The following is a 25,582-nucleotide window of genomic DNA, read 5'->3' as shown; positions in this document are numbered from 1 at the left end:
TTGGGCACCGACCTCATGCAAGTGTGACACAATTAATGGTCCCATGCACAGATCAAACTCACCCTTGTGCAAGATTTCATGCTTTGCCAAAGTTTCATCTCTACTATTGTGCCTCATTTAATCATAATGTTGAAGATTAGACTTGCTCTTAATCTTGAGCTCATGGCATATGAGGAAGGTGTCTTCTTAGTTAGTTTTGTGATGATTGCATTGTCTCGACACACTAGAACCCATAATGTGGAATTTCAAGATCGTATGTGGCTATTGGATTGCATCGTGAATAAATTGAGGAGAGGACACAAATTATTATTCACTCCTTGCGAGCGTTTTGGTTTTGTTATCCACTGAGAAATTTCCAAAGGGAAGTTTCGATAGCAAGAGTGGTGTCCATACATTGGAGCAACTGGAATCTCAACAATAAGCTTTGGGTTGCTCCTTGAACCTCCTTCCATTGTGAGCTCTATTCGTGGGTAAAGCACCATTGTAGTTGGGTAAGTTGACATCTTTCCCTCTCTGGCTCTGAGGTAAACGTTACAATTTTCTCTTCCCTTAGCCTTGTGAGAATCTAGAACAATTCTGATAGCTTCATGGTCTCAGTTCATAGCTTTGTCAGAGGTAATGAGTCACAATTAAGAGTGGTCTGCCTTTCTTTTCTGGGTATTATCTCTATATTTGAGCTTGCAATTTCTACTTGTGTTATCTGGCCATTTGAACGAAATATTCTGAATATTGGGAAGTTTATTGGCCACCTACAACTTGTCTTTGTTCTTTCCCTAGTTGGTCTTTCATTACTCTCTCATCTCCAACTTCAGTGTGCCCCTCCCATGGATTCAAGTTCATCAACTTTTGACTCTTTAACCCCATCTATATGTGACCACTGCAAAAAAGAGCATGCAATTATCGATTTCAAAATCCATAACTTGCATGTCATGTTATACCAACAAAGGGCCTCTAATTGCAACACCATGGACATAATTGTGGCTTAGCAGTAGAGAATCTCATGCTTGGAGGATTTAGTTGATGCTCCCTGCAACATTATTTTGGACCTCAAGCTACAAGGTGCCCAACTAGCTAGCCCAACGATGGAACCACCTCGGGACATTGACCTGAATCACCTAACAAATACTTCTAATTAAACAATTATGTAATGTTTGGTTTCAAATGTTTATGGCTTTTATTCCAATTTTGTCGTATACATACTACTCAGAAAATAAAAGTATTGATAGACTATGGGGTTTTTGTTGTAATCTGGGTAAGGGTAGCTAGTTACAATTTGACATCCCAGATGCCCAAGAACAACTTGACAATGTAATTCTCCCAGGTATTTACAGTGATGAGGCGCGAATTTAGTACAATGAGTACTCATTCCTGTTAATATATATATATATATATATATATATATATATATTCATTTTTTTATGATAACAATAAAACTTCCACTTAACTTTATCTCTTTTTAATAATATTTTTTTAAAGAAATGGGTGGAGATGTGTATTATTAAAAAAATATGGTTACAAGGCCACAACCTTTACATATTCCAATCTTCCTTGCCGGTTTGAAATTGAGCACATATGCTCAACCCAAACCCTCAAGCTAGCTAGTTCCCCATGACACAAATTTTAGTCCCTTTCTAACTAAAAAAATTCCAGGAAACCCACAATATCGAGACACATTTACATCCCATTATTCATTGCTTTTATTTTGATTTAGTCTGACTTCTTGTTTTTCTTGGTGGAATACCTTTTCCTTTCTTTCCAATTTGAGTCTACCCCGTGTTTTCTGCTAATTTCGTCGGATCATTCTTAAGCAAGTAAACATTATATTTTGGAATTCTTCCTCATCTGCCCGATTTGCCCAAGAAGATAATTTTCCAGCAAAATTCCTTGTGGATTTTGGAAAGGATCTGTGTTCCAGGAGGGTTTGCTGCTTTTCCACTTTCGCCGAGTCTGGAGGATCCTCACGGGCATGTGTTTTTTCCTATTTGATTTTTGTTGCCATTGATGCATTTTTTTTGTAGTATTGGTTTCCTACTTATCTTATGATTCTTTCTTATTCTGAGACTCTTCCTCTTTGTATACCATATAGTGATCACCTTGAGCTCCTTCCCACCATTTGGACCTTTGGTTCTTTTTTTGAACTTTGTTGTTATGTGAACACTTGGGGCAATTTTTAATTACATGCACAATTTCATAGGATACTCTACACCTGAATGAAACATTTTCATGGTCGAGATTTTGGACCTAAACATAGTTTGGAGCCGTTAAATTAATTTCAGCAGGAAAACCCTTGTTGAAGTCCATCTCCATACATATCTTAGCATAAGTAGTCTTATAAAAAAATTCAGTTTTAGGGCTATGGAAAGAAAAAATTCCTAACACAGTCCTAATATATCAGATAACGATGGAAGATTCCAAAGTTGTAGGGGAAGGTTTAGAAGCCTTACCCAAACTGGAGCTGTGGAGATTGATGTTGTTACCATATCAAAAATGGGAGTCCAGCGCTGCATGAAGACACTGACACTACCCTAAAACCACTATCTGACTTTGTAAATGGCCTTCTTGTCCTCAACATGTCAAGAACCACAACAAGAAAACCTAGTGTCATAAAGTGAATATTCAGTTCATGATAAAATATATTTTTATAACTAAATTTAATATCAAATATAAATTAACTTTTTATATTCCAGATATGTGGTTTCTTTCAGTTCATGAATATTCAGTTCATGATAAAATATATTTTTATAACTAAATTTAATATCAAATATAAATTAAATTTTTTTATTAAACTGGTTCGAAATGCGTAGAAATTAAAAATCGTTATGTGATTTGGTACGCAGAATTGTTGATATAATTGTTAAACATTGTTACCTACAAAACGTGTTGCTAATTTGAATCCAAATTTAAATAAAAATGATTAGTGAAAAAACACAAAAATTCAGACTGAAAGGTTGGCAATCCAACGCTCGTGCTGTGCATGAGATGTAGCCGTGAACTGAATTTTTTAATCACAGTTTTACGCATTAAAATTCAAACAGGACAGCACTTATGAGCTTCTGCCATTGCTGTTATTAAACAAATGCAGGCCGTGTTGGAATTTGTTAACAGCCGTCGTTTCCACCCTGCAGTCAAAAACGAGACGGGGCGGGCGGGCCCTTGTTGGTGGGTCCCGCGTATGTCACCGGAAACGCGAGGTCGCCCGCCGGAGTTATGTATGCCATCCTATGTCATCCTGCCTGACGTGCACCACATACATAGCTGGCAAGGGCATTTATGACTCAATATATGGCTAGTTAGCCCTTGCCAAGTGGGTACATCCTACTCCACCGATCCATGCGACTCCACTGCTGTACTGGGTGCATCCACCTCCAGCGCCGCATCCTCCGCCGCTGCCTCCGCTTCCAGCGCCGCAGTGGGTGCATCCTGCTCCACCTATCCATGCGCCTCCACTGCTGCATCCGCCTCCACTGCGGCATCCTCTACCACTGCCTCCGCCTCCACCGCGGAAGTGGGTCCATTCGCCTTCACTACAGCATCCTCCTCCACCGCTGCCTCCGCCTCCAGCGCCGCAGTGGCTGCATCCAGCTCCACCGATCCATGCGCCTCCACCCCGGCAATGGGTGCATCCGCCTCCACCGATGCCTCCGCCTCCACCGCTTCTCAGTCGTACGACGTTTTCATCAACCATAGAGGTGTTGATGTCAAGCACAGCTTCGACGTCAAGAAAAGATTCGCCAGGTCTCTCTACCTTCGTCTTCACCACAAAGGTTTGAGGGCATTTCTGGATCAACCTGAAATGCAACCCGGATACAATTTTCTTAACCAAATAGAATATGCTATTGAAACCACCTCCGTCCATGTGGCGATCTTCTCCCCTAATTATGCTGAATCACCTTGGTGCCTAGATGAACTCGTAATGATGTTGCAGTCAAAGGTTCCGATTATCCCTATTTTTTACGGTGTCAAGCCCGATGAGGTTCGATACAATTTCCTTAATCAAATAAAACATGCTATTGAAACTGCCTCCGTTCATCTGACGATCTTCTCCCCAAATTATGCTGAATCACGTTGGTGCCTAGATGAACTCCTACTGATGTTGGAGTCAAAGGTTCCGATTATCCCTATTTTTTACGGTGTCAAGCCCGATGAGGTTCGGTGGACGAAGGGAAAGTATGGTCAACACCTAAAAACACTGGCAGAGAAGACAACTGATCAAGGGACGCCGCGATATAATTCCCACATTATTGAAAAGTGGAGAAACGCACTTTTTGAAGTTGCAAACAATCACGGTTTCGAGCTGGAGGTGCGCAACGGGTGAGAAGTTAGAACTCAGCCTTCCCTTTCTCGATATGGCAGAATTTTATTTTTGATAAATAGACAAACGTTTATCTTACTAGTTTTATTTATTTTCTTCTCAATAACCAGTGAGGCGTTGGAGCTGGAGCTGCTAGACAAGGTAATTGAATGTTTGGCGAAAATGGTGAAAAAACCAGACCTGTACGTGGCCGAATATCCAACAGGCTTGGATGACAAGATGTCAGACTTTGAGAATACAGTCCTGTGGCAGCAACCGCAACCACAAAGGGGAAAACCTCAGATCGTGGGAATCACAGGGTTACGTGGAGTAGGAAAATCAACGTTAGCAAAACAGTTCTTCAATAGGAAGAAATCAGATTATCCTAAATCCTGTTTTTTATCTGACATCAAAGATGGGTATTTAAATTCTCTGCAGAGAAAACTTTTGAAGGATTTGGCTCGATTCGATAAGCCAATAGACAGTGTTGATGAAGGTAAAGCGATGCTCATTGAGCATCTCAAACCTTCTAACTCTTTGACTCGATCTCATAATCCAGTAGACCGTGCTGATGCAGGTAAAGAGATGCCCACAAAGCATCAGGAATCTTTTAAAGCTTTAATAGTTTTAGATGACATAGACCATGAGGATCAGGTCAGAGCAATTTTACCCCTTGAAAACCATGATTTCCTTGCTGGGAGTTTAATATTGATTACATCTAGAAATAGGGATGTTCTCATAAGAGCAAGAGTGGCAATACCATCAATTTATATGTTGACTGGGCTTAACACAAAATACTCGCGAGAGCTCTTCTGCTCCCATGCCTTCAACCAAGCCTATCCGCCTCAAGCGTTTCAAGATCTTACAGATAGTTTTGTAGAATATTGTAATGGATTGCCCTTATCATTGAAAGTGATAGGGGCACATCTTTATGGAAAAGAGATATCAAAGTGGGAAGACGAATTGGGGAGGCTTCCCAATGAGGTAAAGGGAAAGCTTAAAATTAGTTATGATGCCCTCGATCACCAGGAACAACAGATATTCCTAGACATTGCATGTTTTCTGAGTGGACAAAACAGAGATACAGCCATAAACATATGGAACGCATCAGGCTGGAAAGGAAGGCGGGGTTTTCAAAATCTACAGGACAGATGTCTCGTGGAAGTGGACAGTCCGAATTTGATCCATATGCATGAGCAGCTGCGAGATCTAGGAAGAGAAATCGGGGAGAAATCGTCGCCTTTTCGTCTTTGGCGTTGGACAGAGGACGTTATTGATTATTTATTACAGCAACCATCTGTAAGTGTTCAGTAAATAAATCCTTTATAGATTATTTGTTCAATTCATAAAAGTTTGGATATGTTTTTAGTCCATCGTACTTTCCAAAAATAACTATCGTCTTTTTTGACGGTCTTTTTCAAAAAGGGTCAGCTAATGGTGCGGGGACTTAAGATGGATCGAAGTGATTATGATAACTATGGTGATCATGTCTTGGGCCGTATTGGCACGATGAGGTTGCGAATTCTTGATACTGAAGATCATGTTATGGAGCGCATTTTGGGGATTGTGGAGTCTCCAGATGTGGTGTTACCACAGATCTTATGGCTCCGTTGGACAAACTGTCCGTACTCTTCCCTGCCTTCCTGGATGTCAGTGAAAAATGTAAGGTATCTAGAAGTGTCTGAGAGCGATCTCAATACATTGTGGCAAACTGAAAACCAATCACAGGTAATTAGAAATTTGTTGTGTTATCTTGGTATGTTTAGGCGATATTAATATCGTGCCACAACGTCTCAATAGAAATCGAACGTTTTTTTTGGATATTGAACCGCTAACGGTTTTCTAATATCTTTTTTTGTCGTGGAACCGTGAATATTTGCAGCTGGCAGAATTTTTGGAGGAGTTGATAATAGACAGTTGTGTGGAACTGAAGAGCATATCCGGATTGGAGCATACACGGAAGCTTCGGTTGCTAGATGTCACTGGGTGCTGTGAGCTGGAAGAGCTGCCAAGTATGGAAACATTGACCTCTTTGGAGGAGTTTTACGCAGCCGACTGTATGAATCTGAAGCGCATAAGGGGGTTGGAGCAGTGTACAAAGCTTCAGGTGCTCAATGTTGTTGGGTGCTCCGAGTTAGAAGAACTTCCAAATATGGAAACATTGGTATCTACCGAGGAGTTTTACGCAGCCGACTGCATGAATCTGAAGCGCATAAGGGGGTTGGAACAGTGTACAAAGCTTCGGGTGCTCCGAGTTAGAAGAACTTCCAAATATGGAAACATTGGTATCTACCGAGGAGTTTTAAGCAGCTAACTGTATGAAGCTGAAGCGCATAAGTGGGTTGGAGCAGTGTACAAAGCTTCGGGTGCTCAATGTTGCTGGGTGCTCCGAGTTAGAAGAACTTTCAAATATGGAAACATTGGCATCTATGGAGGAGTTTTACGCAGGCTACTGTGTGAAGCTGAAGCGCATAAGTGGGTTGGAGCAGTGTACAAAGCTTCGGGTGCTCAATGTTGCTGGGTGCTCCGAGTTAGAAGAACTTCCAAATATGGAAACATTGGCATCTATGGAGGAATTTCACGCAGGCTACTGTGTGAAGCCGAAGCGCATAAGTGGGTTGGAGCAGTGTACAAAGCTTCAGGTGCTCAATGTTGATGGGTGCTCCGTGTTAGAAGAGCTTCCAAATATGGAAACATTGGCATCTATGGAGGAATTCTATGCAGATGGATGTGTGAAGCTGAAGCACATAAAAGGGTTGGAGCAGTGTACAAAGCTTCAGGTGCTGGATGTTAGTAACTGCTATGAGTTAGAAGAGTTGCCAAATATGGAAGCATTGGTATCTATGGAGGAGTTTTACGGATATGGATGTGTGAAGCTAAAAAGTATAAGAGGGTTATGGCAGTTGACAAGGCTTAGAGTGCTAGATATTGGTAGGTGCTTGGAGCTAGAAGAAGTGAAAGGTGTTGAACAGTGTACGTGGTTGGAGGAGCTCGATCTCTCTGGATGTCCCAAATTACAGTGTCCGTTGTGGGAGTAAGAGGGGGACGAGCTTCGCCGACGATTAAAGGCAGGCGTGCTAGTTACGTGAAAAGCCAAGCAAGAAGAAGCCGGAAAAGCGAAGCAAGCAGAAGCGGTTTGTGCAATGAGAAGGTTTCTATTTACATGGTAATCTTAATTTTTATCTAAATGAATATAAACCAAAGCAACTGTACCATCTCAAAGCCAGGGTATATATGAATAATGTGTATGATCAGTTTGATAATTAGTTAAATCAAGTCCGCAATGCATACAGTATACCTGACGAATTACTGATTCATGTTGTTTTTATTGACCAAGGACGTCAGCCAACCACATGAAGCAGCTTACCCTCCGCTCACTTAGCTTCACTTCCCTGCAGCTCACATCTAGCAACACCTATAGATGAGATAGCAGATCAAATGCTTTTGCTGCTGGTATAGCAACCAGTAATCTGATAGCAGATGCAGATCCAGTTCTATCTGGGAGAATTGTTCCATGACCTGTTGTAGATGTTTGCACAGAGAAGACACTCCCAGAGTACACTTATATTTATTTGCGAGGAGCCATCAATGTCATGACAAAAGACATCATGGAGAATTTAAATCTTCAAAGGATGTCAAGGCAAACCTCCATTGTTCTTCAAATGGTTGACAAGTCCGCTATTAAGCCGCAAGGGATCCTAGAAGATGTGCTTTGATTATCAAAATTCCTCCTAAAGTGCCAAGCTGAGTTCACGACTGCATAAGATGAACGACTCAGAATAACATATGAAATTCTGAATAGTACGAAAATAATCAAACTACAAGCATGGGAAGAAAATTTCAAAGAGTTCACAGAAAATCTGAGTTGTTGAGCTCAATTGTTGTTTTCTGCACAGGTTAATAGAACACATGGCACCATACTCTACTGCATCTATAGTTTTTGCAGGGTGTGCTATCATAGGTGATCCACTGTTAACTGCCATGTCCATATTTACAGTCTAGCAATATTCCATGTCATGCAAGAGCCATTCAGAATGCTAGCTGACGTTTTGGCTATATTAATTCAAGTTAAAGTCTCCCTAGATCGTCTGGACATGTTATTACAAGATGCTGAGCTGAGAGAAGATGTTGCTGTGAGGAAAGCACTCGCTGGATCCCAGTATACCATCGAAATTCTTCAAGGTATATTCAGTTGGCATCCGGGTCTTCACTGCAAAAACCAACATTGAAGGGAATAAATCTGCAAATTAAAAAAAGGGAGTAAAGGTAGCAATTTGTGGCTCAGTGGGATTAGGGACATCTGCTCTGCTATATACAATTCTTGGAGAAATCCCAAAGATTTCAGGAGATGTAAGTTGAACATAAACTATTCTTGAGCAGCAGTGACCATTTCATAGTTGAACAAAATTTTAGATGCAGTTTCTTTGCTTTCTATAGTGTGTTTTGTAGCACATATTTATATAGAAATTTTTCCATAAACTTTTTGATTGCAGGTTCAACTATATGGTAGTGTTGCCAACTTGGCACAAACAGCTTGGATTCAGAGTGGGACTGTCAGAAGTAACATATTCTATGGGAAACCAATGGACAAAATTCAGTACATGAAGGCAATAAAAGATTGTATACTATACAAGGATATAGAGAGTTTTTCTCATGGAGACATAACAGAGACTGGGGAGAGAGGATTAAATATGAGAGGAGGACAAAAATAGAGGATTCTGTTGGCCAGAGCACGATATAATGATGCCGACATTAATCTATTGGATGACACCTTCAACTCTATTTAATTTGAGAAATCATTTTGTTTTGTGACTTGATTTATTGGTTTTGTCCGAGTTGATTTCTTGCTCTTTGATATGCATAAAGGGAGTATTCAGTTTTGAAACAATTGAAAATAGGGATTGAATGTATGATTCTTATAAACTTAAATTACTTGCAGGACTGTGTGACGGGAGCATTGACAATGAAAACAATAGTATTAGTCACACATCAAGTGGAATTTCTTCCTACCTTCGATAAAATCCTGGTAGAGTCTAGACACATAATCTATCTTCTATGGACTCAATCAGAAAATTCACTTTATAAAATATCGTGGTTTCTTACAAGTTACTCTTCCTTCTAGAGTTTTGAATATGGTGGCATATCTCATCTATCTTCACAGGTCATAGAAGGGTGGAGAAATCAAGGAAGCCGGGAGCTATGAGCAAATATTAACATTAAGACAAAAGAAACTTGTTAATGCGCACAGGGAAGCCATGACTTCTGCTAATCCAGTGAATTATCCTGCTTCAGTTTGATCTCAACAGACTAACATAAGCCCATTAGAACTTACCAGGACACAGAGTGCAAGTGCACTGGTTAGAGAAGAAAGTGTAGCAGATATTTCCTTTAACACAAGGCAATTGATTTTAGAAGAAGGGAAGGAAATAGCAGATGTAGGATTGCAACAATACTGTGATTGTATTCGTGTGGCAGGAGGGGCATCACTTTTCCCTTGCATTGTACTGTCAGTCTGTCAGAAGAAGCATTTGTTGTTGGCCTAGTAGCGTCTAACAGTTGGCTTGGGCCTTCGTGGTTTATGATCATTAGGGCCATTCAAAACCACCGGGTCCAAGACAACAAGGTTACCTTTTACTTTGGTTACACGGATTTGGGAAAACTTGATTCCTCAAATAGAAGTCTCTTACAACCACCTCTGTCCATCTGGTATTTTCTGACACCATTTCCATAATAGCTTTAGATCCTTATTAATCCAGATCTATTAAGAAATGATAGATGGAGATTATACTAGCTCGGAGCCATATTATCCCAGATCTATTGGGTACTCAGAGGTATCCATTTTTCTTGGCACTCCTTGCAGTTCGCGTTTTTGACCCTGCTAAAGCTTAAAAAATCAAAATTTAACACAGGCATATCTAAAGTTGAAGTAAACTACGTTAGCATGTAATTCCAAAGTTAATGTGGATCTATACTAAACTGGTTGTTTTTATACTTTTTATTTTGTAATATATCCTGGAGCTATGCAAAACTAATCGTTCTCTACATGTAGTAATACAAAGACGAAAACACATACTCAGGGATCTTCTCCATCGCAGGGTATAGAACACCTCTTATAGTAATTCAACACATAATAGCTTGCGTTGGCCTTTTCAAACAAATTGTTGAGGTTGAGACTTTGTGTCATGGAGATGAATTCAGATGCATTCATTAACACAGGCTGTGTTTCTTTCTTCTCTGTGACAAGATGATCCTAATTAAAAGAAGTAGCAAAAACCTAGTCAAAAGATTGTTCCTTGAATATTCAGAATTTGAAAAACAACATATCGCACGCGAGATCTTACTTTTCTGAGTCATTAAAACATCTACTTCATCCGAATTATCTCCTTCTTGAAACACTTGGGTGGCTTGTAAGCCTTCTTAAAACATTCATTCTCTAAAATCTCAGGTACCAATGGAGGATATAAATGCGCATGTTTTGTTGCAAAGCTCATTCCAAAAAAAAGTCGCAATCTCATCACACAGAAATCCATGACTTTTTAATCTTTTCAAATTCTATGGCTGTCAAGTATGAGATGGATTCAGATAACAGTGAAGGTAATCCATGGGACAAGCTGAACATATTTGCAATGTTATAGGATACAATTCAATACCATTTCACTTGCTGTCTTTGGCTCTGGGTCCAAAATTCTCAAAATCAGTATTTTTGCACTAGAAGAAAACCATGGAGGGAAGGTGAAATCAGCTATATAAATCTACAGTTCAGTAGCATCACATCAGTCATTCGGTTCCATTTTTATAGAAGTGCTAAAAAGAAAAGTAGATACAGCAAAAGTATGTAACTTTGGGTTGATCTGGCATTATAGTGTCAGAAGATTTGATTCATGAAAAGGCAAGTATCCTGCCATCAAAACAAATTGGATATCCAAACTAGTTAATTTGTGCTTCTCATTTTTGTAGATGCAAGGTTGTCAATCGGAAGGCTACATACAGACCCTACTTTTGCAAGGCTTTTTGAAATTAACCATAGCTATTGGGCAGTCTCAAGAGAGGGAACAGACCCATTAAAATTTACATTATGAGTGTACTATCTTACATGGTCGAGACTCAAATGGCTGTCTTTGGTAACAAAGGTTTAATGTGTCTCGTTCTGTTGTTTGTTTTAAGTTCACACTGCATAGTCTAGTTTTCTAGTTGTAAACCCTGCAACTGGTCCATATACAGTAAGCCTAACGAGTTATTTCGTGTTAGTTTAAGGAAGCTTGTTACCAGGTGCAGTGTGCATTAAGGTTAATATGCATTGAGATACATTTGAATTCCATGGTTTGCTTGTTTAATGTAGCCTTCTTTCACTTGTTTGTTTTAAGTTTATAGTCTTGTTTTCTAGTTGTAAGCCCTGCAACTGCTCCATATACAGTAAGCCTAACGAGTTCTTTTTGTTAGTTTAAGGAAGCTTGTTACCAGATGCAGTATGCATTAAGGTTAAATATATGGCATGAGATACATTTGATTTCCATGGTTTGTTTGTTTAATGTAGTCTTCGTTCAGATAGTGGAATCTATTTTCAACAGAAATAGTTGAAGTGTTGAAGAAGGTTTAAAGGATCTCTCTAGCAAGGGAGAATGCTATTCCAAGATTTGATCAAGATGCATACAATCAGATCGTTAGGAATGCCAATCTCTGACTGCCAGAAGATGGTCACAACACGACAGTGGAAGCCATGTGTACATTCACTTATTTGAGAACGAGGCAACATTTGTTTCAGCATGAAAACTGGAGGTTATTTGTCTCATTTTTTGGAAAAATAGCACAAGGGGGGGCCTCAAATTCATGGGAGCAAGAACATAGAGATACAGACTCATTTGTCTATGCCACGGTCCCATTGCTCCAAGAGGCTGCTGCACTTATGCATAATTAGGCCTAAAGCACACCTTTTTGTAGAGCAGGCAAAATATGAATGTACCAAGCAAAATCTGAATGTATGTAAAACATACTTATTGTTGGAATTAAACTAATGTGTTATTTCACCTATCTTGCTCCTCCATGTGATCTTCTGCAAAGACATGCTTTTAATGGCTATGCCAACTTAGCATAATTAGTCTTTGTTACAGTAACATGACTTCCAGTGCAATACAATTAGCCTTTATTACATTAACATGGCCACTGGATATTATAATACCCGGTTCAGAGATGGGTATCGGCTAATAGCTTCCATGTTTGGTTGGCATAGTGCAGTACAATTAACCTTTATTACATTAACATGGCCACTGGATATTATAATACCCGGTTCAGAGATGGGTATCGGCAAATAGCTTCCATGTTTGGTAGGCAGGGGTGATTTTCAATTTTACTTGCATTGAAATGAAGGATTGGGAATAGCCAGGAGATGCACAAAGCTCCCCAGAGAAGCTGATCAAACAGGTCATCCTTGCAACTCGGAAAGCTAGGGCTCTTTAGACGGGAAGAATGCTCTTCCAAGATTTGATCAAGATGCATACAATCAGATCGTTAGGAATGCCAATCTTCCACTGCCAAGAGATGTGTGCATTTACCTCTGATTTGAGAATGAGCTAGCATGTATTGAAATTGAGAATGAGCTAGCATTTGTTTCCGCCTGAAAATTTTGTCAGAAAAATGGCACAATGAGGGACCTAGTATAAAGATACAGACTACCATGTTTATGCCACGGTCCCATAGGTCCAAGAGGCTGCTGCACTCATCTATAATTAGGCTTATACCCAAGTATAAATGTAAATTTATAAATATTATATTCATAATTATAATATGTTATTGTTTATTAATATTAATATTTATAAATTAATGAATATTATATTTATAATTATAATATTTTAATTTTTTATTTATATTAATATTTATCGGTTTAGATCTATCTAATTTCGGATTTATGATATGTCAGGATCAAATCTAATTTCGGATTTATCATATGTCAGGATCAAATCCCTTGAAAGGTCAACTTTTTTTCAAATTCTACACTCTAAAAAGAAAGTTTGCACCCGGAAGCATGATAAATCCAGAATTAGATAAATCTAACCTAATATTTAACTCTAAAATCTATTAAATATTTTGCTAGACTTTAAAACTAAAATTTCCTTTATTTTAGTTTTGATGAACATGTTAAAACTACGTTCTCAGAGATCTCAGTTTTTGAGTTCCTCCTCTATTATCTAATATTAATAGTCTCAACAACAGAGTAGAAAAGGGATTTCTAAACTGTTATAGTTGTAGGAGGCAAAGGCTACGAATTCACAACAAAGTTTTTAATTTTTTCATAATGTTTAATAACAAATGAACTCTGTTTAAACATTCCAAACCAGTAACTAGGATCTCTAGGGTGGAAATTACGGATTCCATGAAGGTGGGGTGATTCTTTCAACACCCCTTCCAAAAGCAACTCCCGCAATCAGACCTAGGTCCAGGCTCTGCTACCATGAAGAGGGTCCAGGCTCTGATACCATGAAGAGGTTTTCTGTTACATCAAAACCAACAGGTGTTGGTAAACGCTCCAAACCAGTAACTAGGATCCCCACAGTAGAAATTACAGATTCTATAGAGGTGTGGTGATTCTTCCAACAGACACTTCTCTTTTATGGCGCTGTCTTTTTCAAGAAAAAAATAATAGATTAAAATACAATATTAAAAAATAAGAATAAAAATCATTTAATATGAATGACGATCTCATTTTAAACGCAAAAAAAATAAAAAATAAAAATAAATAAATAATATGGACTAAAATACAATATTAAAAAAATAAGAATAAGAGTCATTTAATATGAGTGCTTGATTATACGCTGGAAGTGCTTTGATACACGTATTTTAAAGTTAATATTTATCACAATTTCAAATGGAATTGTGTTAGAAGCTAATGCAATAAGCTTGCAAAGTGGGAGTATATAGAAGAATGCACCCAAGGGTATAGGAGATATTTCAATTGAGTGTCCGGTAGGGAAAAACCCTTTTTATCATCATATTGGTTTTCTTTGTCAACTGTTTTATTTTGTCTGAAATATGTTTTGCAGAACCCATGGGATATATGCTAGCAGCAATCGTTTTAAAGGCAATAGGACTCATGAATGCTTTTCGTAAATATCAAAATTTTAAGAGGCCCAAACAACATCAAAAATTGATACCATACATAGAGTTGACAGAAGGTAGTTATGTCAAGAAATTTGAGCGGTTTGGTGAATATGCAGGTAAGCTCAGTAACCTTTAAATTTTATACTATGTTTGAAGTCTCTGGTGTTTATTTTTGTCAATCAGGTTTTACCGGTCTTTTACTTTACAGTTTGTCTTGTTAAAATTTATGTTAAACTATAGGGTTATTACTATAGGGTTATTAAACTGGAAAAAAAATATTTTGGTTTTGAATAATAATTGTTATATTAAATTTAGTATTTTAGAGTTATTTTTTTGTTTAGTAATTATATGTATGGTGAAAGCATACATGCAATATAGTTAAAAAGATAATTTGAAATTTCCAAACTCTACATGAGGAAAAAATATTGTTTCAATGAATCCTTACACAGAAAGGCATAAGCTCTTGAGTTTGCTCTCCTTAGATTTGATTCTCTTGACATTTATATATTTACAGTGGACCTTGGTTACACAGAATGGTAATGTCTACAGAGTAGATAGAGCTAAATATTAATATTTTTAATATCTAGAATCAAGATTTATGTAACATAAAATTTGACGATGTAAAGTAACCAAAGGATTGACAATGTTGTTTTGTGAGAAATCTAAGTCAAACTTCAAACAACAATATTTAAGTCAAACTTTTGACAACAAGATGGCACGAAGACACCACAGTGTTGTTTCGTATTTAATTAAACAAATAAAAGGCTATGGTGTAAACTTGATGTCAGCCAATGGTTGTGCTTTACTACTGATTACCAGTAACTCTTTTTATTTGGAAAAATATATAAACTTGTGAAGTAATCTGCTATTTTAAATTCAATGATGGACTATGTGACAATTTAAGAGGTACTTTTTTTAGCCGGTGGAAGCATGGATAATTAAATTCACTATTTAAAATGAACAAAATATTAAATTTTACTAATATGAAGCATTATGTCTTTTATTAACATTTTGTTGTTAATGTTTTTTTCATATTTTTATTAACATTTTGTTGTTAATGTGTTTTCATACTTTTATTAACATTTTGTTGTTAATATCATTTTATACATTTAGAAAGTATCATGTCTTTTATAAATATTTTTTTTGTTAATATCCTTTCATACATTTAGATGTAACATAGTTATTTTTTTGAATATATTTTTAAAAAATGAGGAATTTTATTATAATATGGTTGTTAACTTTCATTTCAATATTTCAATTATTATTTTAATTGTGTATTACCAACTTAACACAAATACATTAAACAACCTAAATCTAATACAATAATTATTATTTCAAACCAAAATACAATTTTTTCAATTTAACAATCTCATCAAAATCTGTTTGCACCTTGTAGGGCAATTGTTAATATATACTTAAACCAAAATCTTAATTTCAACACATCTTAATGTTTAACGAAAAAAATGTTAACCCAAAAAATATATTGGTTAAATATAGTTAATGGGACAAAGAGAACACCCTTGAATCCTTAGGTTAGAAGTTGTAGAAGAATGGGGTTGGAGACTTATAGAATATATTTATGCCATACCTTTTTAAGGTTTGCTTTAAAGAATTGTCTAAGCATAAAAGTGCATATATGGTTGATGGTGTTGTATTCTAATGGGAAGTGTCAAACATTTGTAGAGTGCAAAAAGAGCCTGACATTGACATCATTACTCATTATGTTTAGAGGAGGAACCACTCGTGGCTATTCCCATTGGCATAAAGGTCATAGTATCCTAAAGATTATACGTTATGGGCCACATCTCTCAACCAATGTCAAATTATTTTTAGTATAGAGAGATATTTATATCATAAAAACAATTCAAAAATGCAGAAAGGGAGAGGCAAAGGGGGGAAATATTGACACCACAACCAATTAACCATTATGTTACTAAGAGATGCCACTTGTACCTTCAATGGAAAAATGATCATGGTATATCAAAGCTTATATGTTAGTGTGAACTATATTTATCTATAAATACAAAATGAGTTTTTTGTATTGAAAAATATTTATATCGTAAAAACAAGTTCAAAATACACATATTTTAAGTGTATATAACTTAATACTATTTGTTTTTTAAAGATAATATGACATAATGCTAATAATGATTTTTTAATGTTTCATTAACAAAATTAAATAACAAAAATTACTTAAAAAAATAAAACTTTGTATCATAAATTAAAAAAATAGAGAAGAGAAAAGAGAGAATTTTTTAGGATAATAGAGAAGAGAGGAGATTTTTGATAACATAAAATGAAAAATGTTTTAATTATAAAATATTGTAAAGAAAATACTTTCAAATTTATGTTCCAACTTTTTAACTTATTTGTTTAATAACATAAAATTACATGTTAATTATGATAAACTCTATTTGTTTAGTAACATAAAATTATATATCAATTATGATAAGCTATAAAATTAATGATAAATTTTTTGTTAGATAAAGTTTAGTATTTTGTCTTTATGTTCTAACTTTTTAACTTATTTGTTTAATAACATAAAATTACATGTTAATTATGATACATTTACAGAGAGAACTGTGGAATCCACTGTTAGGATTTTTTTTTTTTTTAATATAATTTATAAGGTTAATTTAAGAGATAAATTTAATTAGTTAGAAGATAATTTATTATTATGCAAGTTAATGCACGAATAATCATTCTTTTTATAAATTGATTAATTGATTAATTCTCTGTATCTATTATTCTCATAATATTAATATATAATTAATTATGATTCATACTTTTATTCAAAAAACTATTTTATGATTCATACCTTTATTCAAAAAATTATTTTATAATAATTTTCTAATAATGTAAAAACCATGATGAGATGAACAATTAATCTAAGTTTATATGATTTATAAATAAATTAATGTTAAGTTTATTAGATTTTTTTTGTAATGAGTTAAATTTAGTTAGTTAGGATATAACTATTCTATGTTAACTAGAAATGTGAAATAGTAATTCTTTTTAATTTGATTCTTTATTACTAAGTTTTAATTTATCAAGTCTATTTTTTAATAATTATTCTTTATTAATTATGAAAAAGTCATTATGAGTTAGAAGAATTAATCTAAGTTAATAAGATTAAAATTATAAGTTAATGTTAAAGTTATTAGATTTGTTGTTATGAGAGGTATGATTTAATTAAGGGTTTCCAGGTGTTGCTGATTATAGGACCTTCATCTCGGTTCATATTGTTCTTTCTCTTTTCGATTTCTATGGTCTTCCATTACAAATATAGTGTGAGGAGGAGAAAGCATGATCTACAAGAGCGGATTTTGATGTTTTGTTTCTAGATATGTCTGCAGCATGCCCCTTAAGCCTAATGTTTAATGATTTTCCCATTTCACCTATGTATTGTTTCCACAAGAGAAAGGGACTATGTACACTCCTTTTTGAAGTAGGGTTTATAGGGTCCTTGGATGAGTCTACGATTTTCCTAATAGTGTTAGGGGGAGTGAATGCAATGTTGATGTTGTGATTGCTTAGGATTCTTGAAATTTTATCAATTGTTCCTTTTATGTAAGGTAAAGAAATTTCGGGAATGTCAAAGGTTTTCTTTTCATTATTTTTCTTTAGGGTTTTATTAATGATGTTTTTATTAACGATGTTTTTATTATAACCATTGTGTTCAAAGACTTGTCGGAGGTGTTTTAGTTTAAGATTTAGGTGCTCAGGGTCAGAAATTCTAGAGGCTCTAGTAGTTAAGGTTTTAATAATTCCATATTTTTGTTTCAGATGGTGATGAGAGTTGTCGTGAAGGTATCTTTCGATGTGGGTTTTCTTCCTATACACTTTGGAGCTAAGTTTCCAATCGTTTTTGGAAGAGGATGTCAAGAAAGGGTAATCGGTTATTCTTTTATACTTCAATAAAGAATTTAATGTGATTTGAGGGACTATTAATGTGAGTTAAAAATTCTTCAAGTTTGTCCTTACCATGACTCCATTTTGAGAGAATATCGTCGACAAATCTTTTCCATTCTTCTGGGGAATAAGGAAAGGATTTGAGGGTTTTTTGTTCAAAATGTTCTATGTATATGTTCGCAATTATTGGAGATAGAGGTGAGCCCATTGCTACTCCATGAGTTTGTATATAATTTTTTCCTTTAAAGCTAAAGTAAGATGATTTTAAGTAAGTTTTTAGGAGATCTGCAGTTTTTCTATCAATGTTAGATTGCATAACATCTATGGCTTCATCCAAAGGTATCATAGTGTATAAGGAAACAATGTTAAAACTTACCATGAGATCTTCATCATTCATTTTAAGGTCTTTGGTCCATTGAACAAATGATGCAGAATCTTTTATATAGGATGATTTGTTACTGGCTAGGGGACGCAGTTTTCTGGCAAGGTATTGTGCAAGGAGGTAGGTGGGTGAACCCTATGGTATTAACTATGGGTCTTAATGTGTTATGAAACCAGCTCAAGAAAAGATAGAAAAGATAGATCAACGCCTTAGAATTCAACCTCTTCGAGGGGGCAACCTCCTTTACATTACATAAATGAACAATTCCTGGATGATTCAAATGACAAAACCTCCTTTCTATATATAGGAGTCTAAGGAGTCACAATATAAGCTAGCCGACCTAACAATAATAATATGAAGCCACAAAAATAACAATAGAGGGATTCTATGGGGCACAGTAATAACAATATGGGGATAATAGGGGCACAACAATATTAATAAGGGATGCAACTACAATAGTAATGGGGTAATCACTAGTATTATAGGGACCCAACATGCCCCTCTCCTTCAAAAAAGTGTTGTCCTCAACGCTTGAGTAGTTCTGGATGCTTCTGTATAAATTTCTCATCTTCCCATGTGGAATCTTCAGTGGATAAGTTCTTCCACTTGATAAGATACTCCGAAATTGATTGATTTCGTAGCTGTCGAGTTCTTTTTTCTGTGACTGCTTCGGGTTCCAATATAGTTTTTCCTTCCTCATCAAGTTCTGGCAATATTATTTGAACTGGGAGCTTGTCGCCTATAACCTTCTTTAAACATGAAACATGGAAAACTGGGTGCAATCGAGAAGCTGCAAGAAGCTCCAATTTGTATGCCATAGTACCAATCTTTTGCAACACCTTGTACGGACCATAATACTTTGGTGATAATTTATTATCCTTCTTAGCTTTCTTGAGGGACATTTGCTTATATGGTTGTAGCCATAGGAATACCCAATCACCTACATCAAAACTTCTTTCGCTGCGATGTTGATCTGCTTGTTGTTTCATTCTATTCTGTGCCAACACGAGGTTATCCTTTAAGAGTTGGAGGACTTGTTGTTGATATTCGATGTGATGTTCCATTGCTTGAACCTTAGAATTTTCTCTTAAATATGATGTGATGGATGGTGGCTGATATCCATAAAGTGCCATAAATGGGTTCATTTTTGTTGCTGTATGGAAGGAAGTGTTATACCACCATTCAGCCAGAGGCAACCATTTGACCCATTATGTCTGTTTATACAAAGCAACGAAGATATCCTTCCAAACATTTGTTTACTATCTCAGTTTGCCCATCAAATTGAGGATGATAAGATGAGCTATGAGCTAACTGAGTACCAAGACAAGAAAATAATTCTGTCCAAAAATTTCCAGTGAAAATGGGATCTCTGTCACTTACAATAATCTTTGGGTTTCCATGTAGCTTTTGAATTGTTTCCATAAATGCAGTAGAAACTGTACTGGCTTTAAATGGATGTGATAATGCACAAAAGTGTGCATACTTGGTAAGTTTGTCAACTACCACCATGATGACACTCTTTCCCTCAGACTTGGGTAAACCTGTGATAAAATCCATTGAAACCTCCTCCCAACGTTGGCTTGGAATGGATAAAGGTTGTAATAGACCCGGTGTCTTAATTGTTTCAACTTTATTTTGTTGGAAAACCAAACATTCCGCCACAAATTTTTGAATATCTGATTTAAGGCCATCCCAAAAAAATTCCTTCTTAACCCTGTGGTAAGTTTTTAAAAATCCTGAGTGCCCTCCTAAGGGAGAAGTGTGAAATTCCATAAGAATCTTTTGTTTTAGTTGGGAATTCTTATAGAGGTATAAGCGATCTTTGTACCATAAAGAATCATTTTGCCAGCTAAATTTATCAGACGTACTGGAATCTTGTTGTAACTTTCGAATGAGTGCCCACATTTCTTCGTCATTCTTCCATTCCTCCCTTGCTTCATTTATCCAATCTGGTTGGATAATAGAAATGGCGCACAACAATGCTTCCACATCCTCATCCTTTCTTGAGAGTTCATTTGCCACCACATTTTGCTTCCCTTTTTTGTAGATGATTTCAAAGTCATAACCCAACATCTTTGTGACCCACTTTTGTTTCTCTTCAGAGGATAATCTTTGTTCTAAAAGGTATTTAAGGCTATCATGATCCATTTTTACCTTGAAGTGTCTTCCCATTAGGTAGGGTCGCCATTTCTTAAGTGCATGGAGTATTGCCAACATTTCCTTCTCATAAATAGCTTTGTGTAAAAGCTTTCCCTTGATTGGACGACTTTCAAAAGCAATGGGTCTTTCATCTTGCATTAAAACAACACCAATTCCATTTCCTGAAGCATCACATTCCACAATAAAGGTTTTTGTGAAGTCCGGTGTAGCTAAGACCGGTGCTTGGCACATTGCCTCTTTAAGATGTTCGAAGGCTTTTGTTGCTTCTGGAGTCCATGAAAATGCATCTTTCTTCAATAATGTTGTTAGAAGTGCTGCTATTCTCCCATAATTCTTAACAAACTTGCGATAATACCCTGTCAACCCGAGAAATCCTTGCAGATGCTTTATGGATGTGGGGATTTTCCATTCCTTAATGGCTTTAATTTTGTGAGGGTCTACCTTAACTCCTTCATGAGATACAATATGACCCAGATATTCCACCTCTTGTACTCCAAAGAAACATTTGGATCTTTTTGTATATAATTGTTTCTCCTCCAATAGTTGTAGCACCCTGTCAACATGTTCAACATGATCCTTCCAAGACTTGCTGTAGATTAGTATATCATCAAAAAATACTAACACAAATTTTCTAAGGAATGGTTTGAAAATGGAATTCATCAAACCTTGAAATGTTGAAGGTGCATTGGTAAGGCCAAAAGGCATGACCAAAAATTCATAATGACCCTCATGAGTTCTAAATGTTGTTTTCACAATGTCTTCAGTCTTCATTTTGATTTGATGATATCCTGAACGAAAATCTAACTTGGTGAAGTAAATTGATCCATGCAATTCATCCAGTAATTCATCAATGACAAGAATGGGAAACTTATCTTTAATAGTGAGCTTGTTGAGCTCCCTATAATCCGGACACATGCGCCATGATCCATCCTTCTTGTGCACTAATACTACTGGAGCAGAGAAAGAACTTTGACTCGGTTGAATTATACCAGCCTCTAGCATTTTTGCAACCATATGTTCAATTTCACTCTTTTGGGCATAGGGATATTTGTACGGCCTGATGTTTGGAGGAACACTTCCTGGAATCAGATGAATAGCATGATCATGATCAAAAATAGGTGGGATACCTTTGGGAGTCTCAAATACCTTGGAATGATTGTCCAAGACTTTTTGGAGATCTGGAGAAATAGATGATTCCAATGTGGAAACATCTAGCGAACATAATTATGCAATTACACCCCTTTGTTCCTTTTTTAGAAGCTTTGTCATACCGTTAGAGCTGATTATCTTTCCCGGTTTCCCTGCAATACCCCTTAATTCAACTTCCTTTCCTTCCACAGAAAATTTCATGAAAAGTTCTTGAAAATTAAAAGCTATTGTACCCAAGGATTGTAGCCATTGGACTCCTAGTACAACATTAGCACCCCCCATTGGAATGGAAAGCATTGGGCTAGTCAATACATATTCTCCCATCGATAACTTGATATTATGGCACTTTCCAGAGCAATTTGTTGTTCCTCCATTTGCAACCATCACTTGACACTATGATGCTGGATATAAGAAGCAATTCAATTCTTTTGCTACCTTACAGTGAATAAAATTGTGGGTACTTCCTGAATCAATCAACACTATTACCTTTTTCTTCTTGATTTGTCCTTCTATCTTGATGGTTTGAGGAGTGGTAATTCCCGCTAATTCATTACAAGATATGGTCAAATTCATTTCTTCTTTATCTAGGCTTTGTTCCTGGAGTATATCCTCTTCTTTTGACCTTTCTTGCTCCTTTTCTTCTTCCTCTTCGCAATCTATGTAGAATAATTTCTTCTCAGCACACTTATGACCTTTAGTGTATTTGCTATCACAACTGTAACAAAGCCCTTTTGCTCTTTTTTCTTCCAATTGTTGTGGTGTCAACCTTATAGGTTGTGAAAGACTAGGGGCAACAACACTTCCATCTTTATAGTTGTGAGTGGTATGCTCCCTAGTTGCCATAATTTTGCTTTCCATTTTTCTTGCTAACCTGAATGCCTTCTCTAATGAATCAGGTTCCCAAAGGCGAACATCATGTTGGATATTATCCTTTAAATTCCCTATGAACACATCAATCCTATGCTCCTCTGGAATATTTTTTACCCTTATGTTCAATTTTTGGAACTCCTCAATGTGCTCCATTATTGAACCATTTTGTTTGAGACTTATCAATTGGCTAAAAAAAGTGTTGCTTTTTGTATCCTCATAATGTGCTGTCAATTCTTCCGTAAAAATTGCCCAAGTGATAATTTGTTTACGAGAGCAAAGCCATTGATACCATACAAACTGATTTGGTTCCAAATATAAAGTTGCAATACGTACCTTTTGTGTGTTTTGCACATTATTGAGATCGAAAAATTGCTCCATCTGTAATATCCATGTTGCGGGATCCTTGCCATCAAACTTCCTCATATCGATTTTTGGAATATGGTGGGTCTTCGATTCCACATTAGAGTCTATGAAATCATGATTAACATTTCTTTTGTTCGTATCATGAGTTTCCTTTACTACCTTTTCACCATTAGTAAGTATTTTTTGTAGAAAATTTGTCAAATATGTCTTCAAATCTGCCATGTCTGTCTTCAAATCTATCTTCAAATCGTCCATCTTAGCTTCCACGCCCTTTATCTTAGATTCCACGCCATTTATCTTAGCTTCTGTTAGCTTTTGTGAGAGTGACATTTGTTGCACTTGTTCTTGTAATTTTGATATATCATGTAGCATTTCTTCTTCTTCTTCATGAGTCATGCTAGAGCTTTCAGGTTGCTTACTAGGTGTTTGCATTTTATTTCCTCGGGGTATCAGTTACTGATAATAATGCTCTACTATGCCCTTTGAATTCCTTCAAAATAAATTTTCAAACCAATCTTAAGCAAAAATTTAAAAGAATCTACACACCTTTTTTCACTTTGTAGGAGCTCGATATTGCCTCTGATGTATCTTTGTACTTTCGAATCATCCAGTTCTGAAATTGTGACCTGCAGTAGCCCTCTGTGTCCTCTTTCCAATGCCACCAGTCTGATCCAAATTGGATTTTCCAAGGAAGAGTTATGCGAAATCTCCCACAGTGACCTGATTATAGACTAGTTCAGTAGAGCGAACTTGTACGACGTGCCACGAGTCACTGTTTCGACCTTTGGCTCTGAAAAATATATACAAGAAACTACAGTTCGTCCTCTTTCTGTATCTTGTTACGAAATTTCAATCCGATGCTCAAAGAGAAAGTTATGACGATTTTCCCTAGGTCACCTGTTTGGAATGTAATTCAGGAGTCTGCAAAAAAACCAACTTCCTCAGATCATATCTCTGCAAATATAGTGTGAAAAGATGTGAAATTTGGACCCTAGGTTCAACACGATTTCTTCTCAAATGGGTTTTTTTTTAGCTTCTGAAACATCGCAGAAAAAAGGTATAGCAAAAATGCCACGATGACCTATTTGGAGCAGCGAAACCTTAGAATCCAAAGCTTTGATACCAAATGTTATGAAACCAGCTCAAGAAAAGATAGAAAAGATAGATCAACGCCTTAGAATTCAGCCTCTTCGAGGGGGCAACCTCCTTTACATTACATAAATGAACAATTCTTGGATGATTCAAATGAAAAAACCTCCTTTCTATATATAGGAGTCTAAGGAGTCACAATATAACCCAGCCGACCTAACAATAATAATATAAAGCCATAAAAATAGCAATAGAGGGATTCTATGGGGCACAGTAATAACAATATGGGGATAATAGGGGCACAAAAATATTAATAAGGGACGCAACTACAATAGTAATGGGGTAATCACTAGTATTATATGGACCCAACATAATGGGTTGCCTTCTTTATGGATTTTGGGAGCACCATATATTCTAGAGTGATGGAGCTAGTAGGGGTGATTCTATTTTTTGTAATAGCGTCTAGAGAGGAATCTTTAATTTTCTTGGTGACCTCCTTAAGAATTTTAGCACTAGGGTCTTTATCTAAAATTTTATAGCATCCACTATTGTTTATGTGATCTTCCATTTTTTCATCATAATCAGATCGGTCCATAATTACTGTTGCATTGCCTTTGTCTGCTTTTAAGATAATTATGTCTTTGTTCTTTTTCAGTTTGTTTAGAGCTATTTTTTATTCCTTAGTTATGTTGCATGATGGAGGTTTGGCATATCTAAGAATCTTGGCAATGTCTTGTCTAATCTCTTCAACTTCGGTTAGATTAAGATCCTTTAAGGCTACTTCTATGTTACTAATTATATCATAAACCAAGATTTTATTAGGGGTGATGGCGAAATTAAGCCCTTTATGAAGGATGGAATGGGAAGCATGGTCCAATATTATGCTTGAAAGGTTGATGACAGTGGGTCTATTGAAACCTTCGATTTTAGAGATGGCTAGCAGATGATTGTTAGGTAATTTTGAAAACGTATTTTCATGGGGGAGGGTGTTTTGGATGGGCGCAAAGTTTTGTGTAGCTGCAGCGTTCTGCTCAGAGTCATTTTGATTTTGTTCTGGAGTTATGTTTCCAGGAAAGGTATTGTGTCGAATGCCAATGCTTGATGCAACTAGATTTGCGCAGTCAATGTCACATCCAATGTGGTTTTGTTCTGGAGCTGGAGAGGTAGTGATGATGCGTGACTTGCCAGCGATGGACAAAACCCGTCTTGCGATGTGAGTATCATCCAATCTTCAGCAGGAGATTTCATGGACACTGTGATTGTGTTATGGATTT

The 25,582-nt window shown here is 36.3% G+C and overlaps 3 protein-coding genes across 6 annotated transcripts; all 3 read left to right on the top strand.

The window, feature by feature from the left end:
- Window positions 1-3,076: 3,076 nt before the first annotated feature.
- LOC149264994 (uncharacterized) lies at window positions 3,077-4,091 on the top strand. Its single transcript, XM_089401428.1, has 3 exons — window positions 3,077-3,209; window positions 3,291-3,973; window positions 4,077-4,091. The coding sequence occupies exons 1-3, from the start codon at window positions 3,077-3,079 to the stop codon at window positions 4,089-4,091; spliced, it is 831 nt and encodes a 276-aa protein (XP_089257554.1).
- Window positions 3,984-6,605, top strand: LOC149264993 (disease resistance protein Roq1-like). 3 transcript variants are annotated; one of them, XM_089429047.1, is made up of 4 exons: window positions 3,984-4,311; window positions 4,423-5,590; window positions 5,723-6,019; window positions 6,174-6,605. In XM_089429047.1, exons 1-4 carry the CDS (start codon window positions 4,091-4,093, stop codon window positions 6,603-6,605), a joined length of 2,118 nt encoding a protein of 705 aa, XP_089285173.1. In that variant the 5' UTR covers window positions 3,984-4,090. The 3 variants fall into 3 exon arrangements, with proteins under 3 accessions (XP_089285173.1, XP_089285172.1, XP_089285174.1); XM_089429046.1 differs by having other exon boundaries at window positions 5,717-6,019; XM_089429048.1 differs by having other exon boundaries at window positions 4,163-4,300; window positions 5,717-6,019.
- A 4-nt stretch (window positions 6,606-6,609) lies between these two features.
- On the top strand, window positions 6,610-9,108 carry LOC149264992 (uncharacterized). 2 transcript variants are annotated; one of them, XM_089429050.1, is made up of 3 exons: window positions 6,610-7,457; window positions 7,637-8,641; window positions 8,785-9,108. In XM_089429050.1, the coding sequence occupies exon 1, from the start codon at window positions 6,610-6,612 to the stop codon at window positions 7,327-7,329; it is 720 nt and encodes a 239-aa protein (XP_089285176.1). In that variant the 3' UTR covers window positions 7,330-7,457; window positions 7,637-8,641; window positions 8,785-9,108. The 2 variants fall into 2 exon arrangements, with proteins under 2 accessions (XP_089285176.1, XP_089285175.1); XM_089429049.1 differs by having other exon boundaries at window positions 7,629-8,641.
- Window positions 9,109-25,582: the final 16,474 nt, after the last annotated feature.

Source organism: Pinus tabuliformis, chromosome 6 (genome assembly GCF_031772625.1).
Source record: "Pinus tabuliformis cultivar Carrire ecotype Pingquan chromosome 6, CPIR1, whole genome shotgun sequence".
Taxonomy (NCBI): Eukaryota; Viridiplantae; Streptophyta; class Pinopsida; order Pinales; family Pinaceae; genus Pinus; species Pinus tabuliformis.
Note: the sequence above shows the minus strand (reverse complement) of the source record. Positions and strands in the feature narration are given on the sequence as shown.